This window comes from Pteropus vampyrus, unplaced genomic scaffold (assembly GCF_000151845.1).
Source record: "Pteropus vampyrus isolate Shadow unplaced genomic scaffold, Pvam_2.0 Scaffold441, whole genome shotgun sequence".
NCBI classification, from domain to species: domain Eukaryota; kingdom Metazoa; phylum Chordata; class Mammalia; order Chiroptera; family Pteropodidae; genus Pteropus; species Pteropus vampyrus.
The window spans coordinates 951908-967974 of NW_011889222.1; the positions used below are offsets into that span (position 1 = coordinate 951908).

The window sequence follows — 16067 nt, forward strand, 5'->3', positions numbered from 1 at the left end:
GTGGAATTAAACTCCATACTAATAAACAACCAATGTGTTAATGAAAAAAATCAAAAGAGAAATCAAAAAATATCTTGAGACAAATGAAAATGGAAATACTACATACCAGAACTAATGGGATGCCGAAAAAGAAGTTTTAAGGATTTCATTCATAGTGATAAATGTCTTCCTCAAGAAACAAGAAAAAATTTAAACAACCTACCTTTACACTTCAAGAAACTAGAAAAAGAAGAAAAAACAAAGCCCAAAGTTAGTGGACGGAAGGAAATAATAAAAATCAGCACATACATAAGTGAAATAGAGACCGAAAGACAATGAAAAAGATCAATGAAACCAAGAGCTGGTTCTATGAAAATATAAACAAAATTGATAAACCTTTAGCTAGCTTCACCAAGGAAAAACGAGAACTCAAATAAAAACAAATGAAAGAGGGACATTACAGCTGAAAGCACAGAAATAAAAAGTTTTATGAGAGACTTATGAACAATTATATTTCAACAAATTAGATAACCTAAAAGAAATAGATAAATTCCTATACTCATACAACATAATGTAAGACTTAAACATGAAGAAATAGAAAATCTGAACAGACCAATTATGAATAAGGAGATTGAATCACTAATCAAAACTTCCCAGCAAAGAAAAGTTCAATATCAGATGGCTTCACTGATGAATTCTACCAAATAGTCAAAGAAGAATTAATATCAATCTTTCTCAAATTCTTCCAAAAAATAGAAGCGGAGGAAACACTTCCAAATTAATTTTATGAGGCTAGCATTACCCTGATACCAAAAGCAGACAAGGAAATCAGAAGAGAAAATTATAGGCCAGTGTTTTTGATAAACGAACATAAAATTCCTCAACAAAATATTAGCAAACTAAATTTAACAATATATCAAAAGGATCATACCATAGCCAATAGGTATTTATTCTAAGGATACATGTTCAACATTGGCAAATCAAACAATGGGATATAGTACATTAACAAAGTAAGGGGCAAAAATCATGATCGTTTCAATAGTTGCAAAAAAAGCATTTGACAAAATTAAACATCCATTAATGTTAAAAACTCTCAACAAAGTGGATATAGAGAGAACACACCTCAACATAATAAAGGTCACATATAACAAGCCCATAGCTAACATTACATTCAATGGTCGAAAGTTAAAAGCTTTTGCTCTAAGATCAGGAACAAGGCAAAGATGTCTACTCTTGCCATTTTTATTCAACATAGCATTGGAACTCCTAGACAGAGTAATTAGGCAAGAAAAAGAAATAAAAGTCATCAAAATTGGAAAAGAAGTAAAACTGTCACTATCTGTAGATAACACGATATTATACATACAAAACCCTAAAGACTCGACTACAAAACTGTTAGAATTAATGAATGACTTCAGTAGAGTTGCAAGATACAAAATTATTATGCAGAAATCTATTGCATTTCTATACACTAATAATGAACTATCAGAAAGAGAAATTAATAAAACCATCCCATTTACAATTGCATCAAAAAATACCTTGGAAAAAATTTAACCAAAGGTAAAATACCTGTACACTGAAAACTAAAAGACATTGAGAAAAGAAATTGAAGAAGACACAAATAAATGGAAAGATATTTCATGCTTACGTATTGAAAGAGTTAATATTGTTAAAATGTCCAAACCACCTAAATCAATACACAGATTCAATGCAATCCCTATCAAAGCTCCAATATAATTTTTTACAAAAATAGAAAATCAATCCTAAAATTAGAATGGACCACAAAAGGCTCCAACTAGCTAAAGCAATGTTGAGAAAGAGGGACAAAGCAGGAGGCATCAGAGTCCTTGATTTCAAACTATATTACAAAACTGTTTGGTACTGGCATAAAAAGAGACACATAGATCAATGAAACACAATAGCACAGAAATCAATCCAAACACGAATATATTGTCAATTAATTTGCAACAAAGGAACCAATATATACAATGGAGAAAGGACAGTCTCTTCAATAAATGGTGCTGGGAAATTGGACGGCCTCATGCAAAAGAATGAAACTGGACCCCTATCATCCACTACTCAAAAAATGCAGCTCAAAATGGATTAAAGACTTGAATGTAAGACTTGATACCATGAAACTCTTAGAAGAAAACATAGGCTGTAAGCTCCCTGACATAAAATTTCACTATGATTTTTTTGGACTTGACACCAAAAGCAAAGGCAGCAAAAGCAAAAACAAATAAATGAGACCACACCTAACTACAAAGCTTCTGCACAGGAAACCATCAATAAAATAAAAAGGCAACCTATTGAATGACAGAAAATATTTTCGAATTAGACACCTGATAAGGAGCTAATATGCAAAATATATAAAGAACTCATACAACTCAATAGCAAAAACAAACCAACAAGCAATCCAATTAAAAAATGGGCAGAGGATCTAAATAGACATTTTGCCAAAGATGACATAGAGATGGCCAACAGATACATAAAAAGAAGCTCAAAATCACTAATTATCAGAGAAATGAATAACAAAACCACAATGAGATATCACTCACACCTATTAGAATGGCTATTATCAAAAAAGACTAGAGATTACAAATCCTGGAGAAGGTATAGAGAAAAGGGAACTCTTGCACACTTTTGGTAAGAATGTAAATTGGTGTAGTCACTATGGAAAATAGTATGGAGGTTCCTCAAAAATTTAAAACTAGAACTTCTATATGATCCAGCAATTCCACTTCTGGGTATTAACCTAAAGAAAATGAAAACACTATAACTCAAAAAAATATATACACCTCCATGTTCATTGCCACATTATTTATAGTAGCCAAGATATGGAAACAACTTAAATGTCTAATAACAGATGAAGAAAGACAGAAAAAGTGATATATATACACAATGGAAAATTATTTAGCTATAGAAAATAATGCATTTGCAACAACAGGGATAGAACTTGAGGGCATTATGTTAAATTAAATAAGTCTGACAAAGAAAATACCGTGTTATCTCACTTGCATGTGGAATCTAAAAAACAAACAAAACCAAGCTCAAACATACAGAAAACAGATTGCTGGTTGCCAGAGACTGGGTGTGAGGGGTGGGCCAAGTGGGTGAAGGGAGTCAAGAGGTACAAACATCCAGTATAAAGTAAATCATGGGGATATAATGTACAGCATGATGACTACAGTTATAATAGTCTATTTTGTATTTGAAAGTTGCTAAGAAAGATCTCGAAAGTTCTTATCACAAGAACAAAAATTCTATAACTATATATGATATAGTTATAGGTCAACTAGACTTAGTGTGCTGATCATTTCACAATATATATATCAATTCATTATGTCATAAACCTGAAACTAATATAATGTTATATGTCAATTATATCTTTAAAAAAAATCACATAAAAATAATGTTATAGGTGCTCTGATGAGATATGTAGCACAGAATAATGAGGAGAATGGGAACCATAGTTAGACCTTCTGACATGTAGGCTCCCACATGTAGCTACGCAGGGTGCAAACTGCATAATCAGATGTGGTGGTCCTGTTTTCCTTCTCAGAAGTTTAGTACTAAAAAAAAATATATCAACTCAAGTTCCTATGTTATACTTTTTAAATAGGTAAAACTGCGGTAAACACACTAAAACTCAATGGCGTAAACTAAACACTTTTTCCAGCCTCTTTTGTAAGCTAAAATAAAACTATGTTTACTAATAATAGAAACTAAATGGAGTAGCAAATACTATGATCATCTAGATAGAGCTAGGAACTCACTATTCTTGTCCTTGTTATAGGCAAGAAATTGAAAATTAGAAAAATTGAGAAATCTTTGCAAGATAACTTGGTACAAATGCAAGGCCAAGACTCAAGTTCAGAGACTGTACCCTTTCCTTAAACCATGATGGTGTTTTACATCCACATATTCTACTATTTTACTAATCCTTGCCATGATTTCTCAAAATGAATTGAACTACTACTGGGAGAACAGGAAAACTAGATTAAACCTGTCATCTCATTCCATTAAGACAAGATGGTGATGTCTATTTATGTCTGGAACAATTGAAGGGGCAGCTTCACACAAAAGCTTGCTTTGCCTAGTATAGACAGACAACAGGATCCCTACACTGAGCCACTTAAGGGCAGAGAACTGATCTTATCGATCTTTACTTCCATAACACAGAGTATGCTGTCTGGCACAAATCACCAATTTGTACGTAGTTGCTGAATAACAATTAAATTATGAGTCTATAGTTTCAGAGCTTTCTCCCACAGCCATTTTTGCATCTGAGAGTTCCATGTGAGTATGTGAAAATGTACAAGTTAAAACTTCCTACATTTACTCATCCAAACTGTAGTGTCTATGGAAATGGGTATCACTAAAAGCTGGGAGAGAGTGACCTGGATTCTCCAAGAAAGGAAAATACCTGTTCCTCTACTGTCTGTGCTCTGGAGAACAAACTACTGGCATAAGCTGAATGAGACACATCAGGCTCATAATAGTGGGTTGGAAAAACCTGCCCTGTGCCTGGAACTTCATGTGTCCGGTAACTATGAATGACATAGAAATTGAGGCACAGCTGGCTTGCTCAAGGCCACCTCCATTTTAAGAGGCAAGACAGGACTTCCAGCCAGATGTCCTTTATTTCAGCATTCATGCACTTCCCACTGCACCACAGTACTTTTCAAGATGCATTAAAATATACAATTATATAATGATAGCTCTATCGTGATGTTAAAACTATATTCAATTTTAGTAACATTTAATAATTGCAAATCTCATTACAATGTAATTCTTTACTTGCACTAACATGATTGATTTTAGTTTTTTCTTAAGTCTTTCAGTCAATGTTATCTGAACTGCTAAAATAGACTTCAAAATGTGGAATGATGGTATTTTATTGAAGAGATGTATTGGAATTAAACAGCAATTTGTCATAAAAACAGACCTACAAAACTTGTAAATGCTTCCTACACATACACAAATCAACGTGGCTGTTTTATGAGGCAGTAAGGTGCACTGTGCCATCAGGCACATAGAGAGATAGCACATTATAGATCTGCTTCAACAGCATTCCTAAATGTTCAGCTCCAATCTGCATTTAAATTTCCTGCAGTAACAGCTGTGACTGAACTGTGCGGAGCCTTAGGCAAATACATATGACAACCACCAAAGATTTTTACTTCAGCAGTACAGAAAGTAGGGACAGAAAATACAGAAGGCATAACATTACAGAAAAAAAGAAAGTGTAGTTGGCAGTCTGGAATAGTTAAGAAGTTCTTGTTCAAACATGGCATTTGGAAAGTTCTTTCTGCTAGTACTAAAGGCAGCACTTTCTAGAAAGTGCCACACTGACATTGTTCAACGTGAGAACTATTTCTGAAGTCAATGAAAATGCCTTGTGTGCTATATTTCATCATGAATTTCAAGGTAAACAAAGAGAAGAAATTTTAATATATACACTAACAAAAAAGTCTGCTTTCTGCTTCAAACTGTTCTCGTAGACTTCATAGACCTCTCCCCCGACTCCCTGGTCTCCAGAAGCTGAGAGAAGGGTGGACTTTCCTGTCACATAGCATTGACTAGGAGCTAGGGGGAAGAGTGGACAAAAGAAAGTGAATGAAGTATGATTGACTATCCACCCTCTATTCACTTTCCCACTCAGGGGTTATGATTGTATGGCCTGCTATCAGCATCACAGAACTACTAATAAAGGAATAGTGGCTGACAGCAGCAGTGAACTTTGATTTTCAGCTCCCTCCCACATACTGCTCAGGCACCCTAACGTGATAACCACAGTAATGGTATTGTCCTCTTACAGAATTGCGCCTAAGCATCTGATAGTATCGAGGATCTTCTGTGGTTCCTTTGAGTCTTGAAAGGGTGAAAGACAGCATGCAAAAAATGATTTAATTTGGATGTGCACTCTGATGAATTCCTGGTCTATGTGAACTGTGATGTTTGACAATATCCTCTGCCTTTTCGGTCCCCAGTGATACTTTGACACCATATTACAACTATTTCTTTTCTGAATCCACACACATATTTTGATAAATGTAGAAGTATAAATATCTAGAAATGGGTAAACATGATTGCTCATGGAAAATGACTCCAAAAATGAATTTGCCTTGTATTATGTGAAAAATATGACATAGATTTACCTCATCACTGTGATTTTTTTCTTTTATGATTCTTGAATTTATTTGATTAGCTTTAGTGGAATGCAGAATATTAAAAATAACATTTGGCGCACTGTTAGTCTTTGCTAAACTTTGGCAAAATTGTCGTATCTAATATTTTTATTAGAATTAGTAAAATCTTTTTAATCAATAGAACCAAACTTTTAACGTTTCTACTTTCTCCTTCAACTGAATGGTTTAAGAATTTTTTATTTTATAAGAACAATTCATAAACCTGTTATAATGTGTGTTTTAATCAATTAAGGTGCTAAAATATTTTTAGCATATCTTGACTGTAAGTAAAAAATAAATGGTGTAACAGTTTCTATTTTTTATTTCAATCACATATCACTGAATTCAAAGTACTTAGTAATGTGTCAGACTGTGACAGTAGTATAGACAGACAACAGGATCCCTACACTGAGCCACTTAAGGGCAGAGAACTGATCTTATCGATCTTTACTTCCATAACACAGAGTATGCTGTCTGGCACAAATCACCAATTTGTACGTAGTTGCTGAATAACAATTAAATTATGAGTCTATAGTTTCAGAGCTTTCTCCCACAGCCATTTTTGCATCTGAGAGTTCCATGTGAGTATGTGAAAATGTACAAGTTAAAACTTCCTACATTTACTCATCCAAACTGTAGTGTCTATGGAAATGGGTATCACTAAAAGCTGGGAGAGAGTGACCTGGATTCTCCAAGAAAGGAAAATACCTGTTCCTCTACTGTCTGTGCTCTGGAGAACAAACTACTGGCATAAGCTGAATGAGACACATCAGGCTCATAATAGTGGGTTGGAAAAACCTGCCCTGTGCCTGGAACTTCATGTGTCCGGTAACTATGAATGACATAGAAATTGAGGCACAGCTGGCTTGCTCAAGGCCACCTCCATTTTAAGAGGCAAGACAGGACTTCCAGCCAGATGTCCTTTATTTCAGCATTCATGCACTTCCCACTGCACCACAGTACTTTTCAAGATGCATTAAAATATACAATTATATAATGATAGCTCTATCGTGATGTTAAAACTATATTCAATTTTAGTAACATTTAATAATTGCAAATCTCATTACAATGTAATTCTTTACTTGCACTAACATGACTGATTTTAGTTTTTTCTTAAGTCTTTCAGTCAATGTTATCTGAACTGCTAAAATAGACTTCGAAATGTGGAATGATGGTATTTTATTGAAGAGATGTATTCGAATTAAACAGCAATTTGTCATAAAAACAGACCTACAAAACTTGTAAATGCTTCCTACACATACACAAATCAACGTGGCTGTTTTATGAGGCAGTAAGGTGCACTGTGCCATCAGGCACATAGAGAGATAGCACATTATAGATCTGCTTCAACAGCATTCCTAAATGTTCAGCTCCAATCTGCATTTAAATTTCCTGCAGTAACAGCTGTGACTGAACTGTGCGGAGCCTTAGGCAAATACATATGACAACCACCAAAGATTTTTACTTCAGCAGTACAGAAAGTAGGGACAGAAAATACAGAAGGCATAACATTACAGAAAAAAAGAAAGTGTAGTTGGCAGTCTGGAATAGTTAAGAAGTTCTTGTTCAAACATGGCATTTGGAAAGTTCTTTCTGCTAGTACTAAAGGCAGCACTTTCTAGAAAGTGCCACACTGACATTGTTCAACGTGAGAACTATTTCTGAAGTCAATGAAAATGCCTTGTGTGCTATATTTCATCATGAATTTCAAGGTAAACAAAGAGAAGAAATTTTAATATATACACTAACAAAAAAGTCTGCTTTCTGCTTCAAACTGTTCTCGTAGACTTCATAGACCTCTCCCCCGACTCCCTGGTCTCCAGAAGCTGAGAGAAGGGTGGACTTTCCTGTCACATAGCATTGACTAGGAGCTAGGGGGAAGAGTGGACAAAAGAAAGTGAATGAAGTATGATTGACTATCCACCCTCTATTCACTTTCCCACTCAGGGGTTATGATTGTATGGCCTGCTATCAGCATCACAGAACTACTAATAAAGGAATAGTGGCTGACAGCAGCAGTGAACTTTGATTTTCAGCTCCCTCCCACATACTGCTCAGGCACCCTAACGTGATAACCACAGTAATGGTATTGTCCTCTTACAGAATTGCGCCTAAGCATCTGATAGTATCGAGGATCTTCTGTGGTTCCTTTGAGTCTTGAAAGGGTGAAAGACAGCATGCAAAAAATGATTTAATTTGGATGTGCACTCTGATGAATTCCTGGTCTATGTGAACTGTGATGTTTGACAATATCCTCTGCCTTTTCGGTCCCCAGTGATACTTTGACACCATATTACAACTATTTCTTTTCTGAATCCACACACATATTTTGATAAATGTAGAAGTATAAATATCTAGAAATGGGTAAACATGATTGCTCATGGAAAATGACTCCAAAAATGAATTTGCCTTGTATTATGTGAAAAATATGACATAGATTTACCTCATCACTGTGATTTTTTTCTTTTATGATTCTTGAATTTATTTGATTAGCTTTAGTGGAATGCAGAATATTAAAAATAACATTTGGCGCACTGTTAGTCTTTGCTAAACTTTGGCAAAATTGTCGTATCTAATATTTTTATTAGAATTAGTAAAATCTCTTTAATCAATAGAACCAAACTTTTAACGTTTCTACTTTCTCCTTCAACTGAATGGTTTAAGAATTTTTTATTTTATAAGAACAATTCATAAACCTGTTATAATGTGTGTTTTAATCAATTAAGGTGCTAAAATATTTTTAGCATATCTTGACTGTAAGTAAAAAATAAATGGTGTAACAGTTTCTATTTTTTATTTCAATCACATATCACTGAATTCAAAGTACTTAGTAATGTGTCAGACTGTGACAGTTAAGTCATATGGATAGTTTCATAGTATATGAACTAAGGGTGCACTTGATTTGCTAAAAAATTTATTTGTTGCACCAGGTTTAAATCAGCGTGACCACTTGGAATTCAAAAACTGAAAGAAACAATCCATCAAATTATTTCAGTAAACAAATCACTGAGCACAAAAAATGAAAATTACTCTATTTTAAAATCTGTTTTTCTGCCTTAAGACATTTTAAGATAATCAATGTATTTCTTATCAGTTTCCCATTACTATAAAATGTGTAAATTTGACTGGTACCATAATGGCAGATGAACTAAAATAATTGACAAGCATCAGATATTTCTAATTGGTACATAGGGATCTCTTACACATTTATATGCTCAAGAACAAGCATGCTACTTGTTTAAATATACATATTAAAGTCACACAAATATCTATTTGCTTTAAAAAGCTGATGGCATCACTGAAAATTAAATATCAGAGATTTAGTTCTAATAATCTTCCTTCTAAAATTTTTCATTCTATTTAACAGACAACATTCCAGAAATATGTAGGTCACCTAACTCATTTCTTAACTGCAAATGTGGTCATATGAATCTATTATAGAATTACAACAAAAATATGTATATTACCAGTATACTCTGGCATTAAAAGATACATTGATAAATTTCTATCATTGAGGCAATTTTAAGCTGTTGTCATTAACTGCTTATATATGCATATAAAGGGGAACTAATAATAATACTACACCTAGTTATAAATTATAATTTAAATTTCTGTGGTTCATTTCTTTGATCTCTATCTTATATGATTTAAATAAGTTATTTTGACATATATTAGTAACAGTATTAGATGTCTAGATGCACTTGATTTATTAACAATAGTTTTTATAAAATTACCTCTTTACATTAACAAAATCAATAAATTTTTAACAAAAGTTCTATATAACAATATAAAAGGCAAATTCTTCCTCTTTTTAATGCAACATCAATGAAGTATACATAATATTGTTACCTAGCTAGAACAAATTACTTTTTAAATCCCCAGTACATGTTTCTGTTGTGTATAATTATTTGTGCTAATTGAACATATGTATTCAGCTCCCACAAACCTTATCAAATGTAGGCATTCATTTTCCATTTAACTAGAAAAAACAAAATGCTTTAGAGATAAGGCAGAAAGTAATCAGGACAAATTTTTGTTTAAAATATGTTGCCCTTTAAATCATACTGCACAAACACAAGTAGAAATAGAAAAATTCTAACTTTAGAAACTGCAGCATATAAATGTTTCCACTAGGCAAACTGTCAGGACAAACTGGATAGCATCAGTGAAAGTAGGTCTGTACTTTTCTGGCTACACACTGGAGGAGAAAATCTTGATATAAGAGAATTCTTCAGATAAAAACTATGGTTTTTCAGCCAAGGCAACTCTTCTCTCTTGCCCAAAGTGCCTAATCAGCTATTTCCTAAATGTTATGAGCTCTTTGTCTTCAAAATAGAAAACTATTGGCTCTTCTATACTGTTTACTCCTATCCTAGGTTAAATTACCCAAAATTCAACTTTTTTTCTTTTTTAACGTAGAAATAAAGATCTAAACTTTGTTCTAAGTTTAATTTAAAAAAAAAGAAAAGAAATAATCTCCATCAAGATAGTTTAGGTAAATATTCAGAAAGATAACACTACTGATTATATAATCTAGAATAAATAGAATTTTTCCAAAAAAATAGTGGAGTCATCAAATATACCTTTCAAATTTCTATTTATGCCTTAGAAATGACTCCATTGACAAAAGTAACCTAATCATTTTCAGTAGCACCAAATAATAATATCTCAACCAGTTGAAATGTCAAAAGCATTGAAGTAGTGAATGTTAATGACCCAAAATTCCATTATCATAGCCCAAATTTCGCTAACTTGTAGTTATTTACTTTATAAACCCCAGAAACAACAATACAGCTACAATATACACTAGAAAAAAGAAGAGTTCCCACCAAGTTTTTGTAATAGAAAAAAAAGCTGCTTCTTTTTTTCATGAAAAAAGACATGAACAAGATAACCACACTAAGCTAAGAAATTTTAAAAGGCATTGTATAAATAATTTAAAACTACATATAACACAGTAATCATAAGTTTAAGGATAGTAATATTTCCTCATCATAAATGTCCTTCAAGAGATTTATCATCCTTTTTGGAAATGTTTTAAAAATTAATCCCTTAATTATTACACAACTACCTTCATAGTTCATGGGGAGGGGCAATTATTAAAACAGAGATATTCATTAACATTTGGAAACTTCAGGTGATTTATTATTTTATCCCAACATCTAATAATTGATATAGATTAGATATATACTATATACTCTAGTTAGATATACACTCTAATAAGTAACACACCAGGGTAAAGCAATAAGTTTATAAATTTAAAATATCCAAATATTTCTTCCATGGATCATATTTGTTTTTATTATTGTCTTACCTCGATGATTTTGTCATGAATCTCCAGGCCATCTGCTTTGTCAGCAGGTCCATTTTCCAAAATTTTTGAAACATAAATTCCTTCTGTTGATGTTTCTTCCTGACGATTCAATAAAAAAAATATATAACAACATTAAAAAAGATGTAAACAAAATTCTAAGTTAGATAAGAGACAATTTAGTAAATGTAACATTGCTAATATTCTCTAAACATGCAACTCTCTATCTTAGCTGGGGATTTGGCACTGAATTTTAACTAACACCAGTCATTAATCAAGATGGCAGCTTCTTCGTCTCTGACAAGATTATCTATTTACCTCACATTTTTTTGAGTATATATAAAAAGCTATGGGGAAAGGGCATGTGATATCAACAAGGTGATATCAACTGGCTCCTAAATATGGTTTATAGAACATCTCACTTTTAAAAAGATGTTGCAGTTAAAAAGGGTTATAAGTTAAAGAAAACAAAAAGCATATCTAGCTTCACAAGATAATTGGTTTGAGATGTGGTCACAGTTTCGAAAATACAATTTAGCTTCATGATGTGTCAGATTTGGAAATATAGCTCTGACTGTTTCTATTCACAGAGAAGACTGGGAGCTTGTTCAAGTGTGAAATCCCAAAAGATCCACTCTAACCTGCAAGAGAACCCATTCAAGGCTAATCTTTACACATTTCCAGGTGCAATGAGCCTGATGATTATTAAACCTAAAACAGCCAATATGGTACAAGTAGGACATTTTATCCAGTCCCAGGAAACCAATCATATAGCAGAACTTATATACTGAAAATGCCCAACATCCCATAAAATGATTCATCATATAATTTTAAATGTCATTTTACTTCATGGCAGGTTAAATAAAATTATTTCTCCTAAATTAGCCTTCCTTAATCTGAATTTTAAGAGGCTCTTAAAAATGACCAATGTCCTCTAAATGTCAAACACCTAGCTAACATTTATAACAATATTCCTTAGGGGGAAAAAAAAACAAAAATGATATGATGAAAAGACATAGCTCTCTTTTCATAATAAATGGGTACTGTTCTAGAAACTAGAAACAGAAGCACAGCAGTCATTAGTTGCTAGGTTTTCGAAATACTAAACACAAAGAAGTATGTCATTGCCATTCTGACCCAAGCAGAGCATATGGCCAACAACTCTAAGACAGTTTCCTTGGACAACATCTGCAGTACAGGATGCAAAAATTTCATGGCAGTTTATTGGGAAAATTAAAGAAGATGATTTTTTTAAAAACTTCACCACCTTTTCCTAGTTATGGCAAAAATTAAGTTGATGTAGTATAAAAAGAACTTTGCAACTACAGTGTATAGTATAAGTTTATAACCCATGCATTTTGAAAACAATTGCTATCTATCTAGAAAATATTATTTATTCAGTTAAATAAAGAATTTGATTTGGGGAGCCAAAAATATTTTAAATCAACTATTGTTCTTTAACATAGCATTTCCTATGTAATTGTGAAAATGATATCCCTTATTTCAACTTATTTTAACTGTTCATTCATTTAACATACATTATATACTGCCTGGTCTGTGTGAGCATCTGAAAACTGACTAATTTCACTAATAAATAGGAAGTACAAGCAGGCAATGCAATTACCTAACATTATCAAGTAGAAATTACCTATATACATTATTGTGAAATTGGTTTATTTAAGAAATTTGCCAACAGGACTATACAATGTAGATAAAATGTGAATATATATTTTTTTTTAAGTAGAAAAGATAAACAAGTTTGTTAGCTGTTTTTTTTTCCTCAAAATAATAGGTATTTGCATTAAGGCATCTGATATTTGATCACGAGCGTAATTTTAAAGTTTCAATCATTTGTTTTCTTACTCAATATCACAAATGAAAGCTAAGTCGCTATTATTTTATAAGCAAAAAGTGAGCTATGCGTTAACAAGGTAGGTTACCTGATTTGGTCGACCTCCTATAATATTGAATCCCAAAGTGTCATTTTCTCTTTCTAACACAATGGTGAATGGCTTATGGTCTCTAACCTAGAAGGAAAGGTATAAAATAACTAACCAGGTAAAAATCTAAGAGAAAAAAATAAATGCTACAATAAAGCTTTTTTGTTTTTACTGTAAATAAATTAACATTTGAAAAGAGGAAAACCTTAAAATTAAGGATGGTTGAATTTAAGAGGTTAATTTCTTTCTACATTTATTTTGAAACTGTATTTGAAGGGAACAACCACACATGTGAGAAAAATAACTATTTTCAGCTAAATGGCTTTGCATCTTTACATATGCAGCTTTTATTCTAATGCATTCATCATCTAATTTTGACTTCACTGTAATTTAAAACAGATTCTCAGTTTAATCCTGTAGGTATTCTTATTCTTTCCCTCTATTATAGAGGAGTAAAATAAATTGCTAAAGGATCTGAGAATTACTTTATGTAAAAATTTCCCTTTGGAAAGTCTTAAGGAATAAAGTGAGCTATTTATAAAGTTCTTTGAATGGTAATATTCAGATTACTATTGTAAGACTGATAAATTACAGTAATCCTAATTTTAAATAGTATTCTTATTTGGTTTTGCATAACTCCTGAAGAATTTAAAAGATGTGATTCGTGCTACGTAGTATTTCTCTCATGATAGCCAAATAAGAGTTAAATAGGAATTATATCTATAACCTGTTTATTAGTAAAGATAATGTGAAATAGTGCCAGACTAGACGAGTTTTATCTATGACTATGGATATTATTAACCACCCTAGGAAAATATACATTTGGTAATTACTTTTGAATGATAAAATTCCATAAGCATCATTACCACTGCAACCATCATCACCATCTTTTCCCAGGAGTTTTTCCCAGGCAGTTCACACAGCAGCCCCTACTGGTAGTGGGAAAACATTTCTGAGGAGCACAGAGAAGCCTTGTGATAAGTAAGCCTACAAATCATGGGCAGTGTTTCCTCACTTCTCAGAACCATAGCTTGACTTGTTGCATGGACTTCTGTCATAATTCTAGCTGTTACTCCTTTCCATCAACCATTGTTTCCCTAAGACCTTGAAACCTGAACTGGTTATACAGAGGATATGTCTGTGCTTCTCTATGGCTCATCCCATTTTCTAACTTTACCTGGATATAAATAGGATAGAGAAAAAAATCATATACCATCCAGTCTTTTAATAAGCAATGCACTTCCGTTTATCAGAGCGGAAACATTTTAGCCCCTCAAATTTCAATTATCTTTTTTAGGTTCAAGTATAGAAGCTTCTCAACTCGATGCCTGAGTTGGAGGCAGTCCCAAATGGGAATCATCCTGGGTTGCTCCTCTGCAGGACTCTGAAGAATGAAAACAGCTCCTTGAATGGAGTGCAAGTTCTGCTAAATCCCTGCTCACCATGGCAGCGACCAACAATGTCAAACACTGTGCAGAAGTCCTCCAGAAGAGAAGTAACAGCTTTATAAACAAGCCTCTTCACACGGGGTGCTGCAAAGAGACTTGTTTATTCCGTCTGAAAGCGGGCAGTCCACCAGCACAGTTTGGGGCCAGCAGCTTCGACAAAGAAGGGAAACAGCCGCTGCCCGGGGGCTTGTCTGACCACAGATGGATGTGGCTGCTCTCACTTAGCTCCCCAAGCCTGTCTCTGTCTCTCTGTCTCTGTCTGTCTCTCTCTCACACACGCGTGCACACACACACACACTCCACCAATAATGAAACCCTAAAACAGGGAGGATTATTTAGGGAAATTCTGGATAATGAAAAGAACTCTGCAGGTCTAAGAAACACCATCTTTTAATCTCTCAACTCAAAGTCAGTCCAGTTCCCCACATCCCTAACAGTTCCTGCACTGAGTAGAAGGTGCTGATATGGACAGTTTGGCAGGGCAACTAAATCATTCAGAGCCAAAGGTGTGGGGCTGACAAGGCCACAGGGATGCTGGTGCAGTAGGAGAGGGCAGGAAGGGTCGGAGATTACCCGGCTTCCCTTCCCTGACTTCGGGCACAAGCCAAAGGTGCAACTAGGCAGAGAGGGCAAGGCAGGAGACTGAAAGACAGAGAGCAAGGGTCTGAGTGGGAAAATGAGTTTTCCTAATTCTTTCTTCATGGAAAAGTTGAAACTGAAACTGTTTAACTCTTTCCAATCTAAACATAAGTAGAAAGGGGGCTATCCTTGTTAATATTAATATACTCGATACTAATACACTGCAATACTAATACACTCGAAAGGTAATAGTATAGTATGATCAAGGAGGGTAGATGCTTCCTACTGCATAATAAGGAAGGATATCACCTTTCGCAGGAATCGTGAAGCACCAGAAAGAAGGGTTCCTCTTTCCACCCCTATGGTCCATTCCCCGGGTGCCCTATCCCTCTGCGCTTACCGGGCCGTGGCCGCCGCCCAGGTCCCTGGCGAAGTTGCGGACGTGAGCCATGTACTGGGTGAACTTCTCCTGGTACCTGCGGGCCGTGAGCTGCACCTCGCCCTGCAGCGCCCAGAGCTGCGCCAGCAGCGCCTTCTCGCGCCGCCTCCAGGCGAGGACTCGAGGCCCGGGTCCCCGCCCGCTCCCGCAGCAGCCGCCCGGCAGCACCCCGCGCGCGCC

The 16067-nt window shown here is 34.4% G+C and overlaps 1 protein-coding gene across 1 annotated transcript in view; it reads right to left on the reverse strand.

The window, feature by feature from the left end:
* The window catches only part of PDZRN4 (PDZ domain containing ring finger 4), a 351355-nt gene extending 335441 nt beyond the window's left edge, over nt 1-15914 (reverse strand). The window contains exons 1-3 of the mRNA XM_023524086.1: nt 15849-15914; nt 13423-13508; nt 11485-11593 (exon numbers count right to left, since the gene is read on the reverse strand). Coding sequence (XP_023379854.1) covers nt 11485-11593; nt 13423-13508; nt 15849-15899 — 246 coding nt within the window. The 5' untranslated portion in view covers nt 15900-15914. The remainder of the gene's footprint in view (nt 1-11484; nt 11594-13422; nt 13509-15848) is intronic.
* Between the last annotated feature and the right edge of the window lie 153 nt (nt 15915-16067).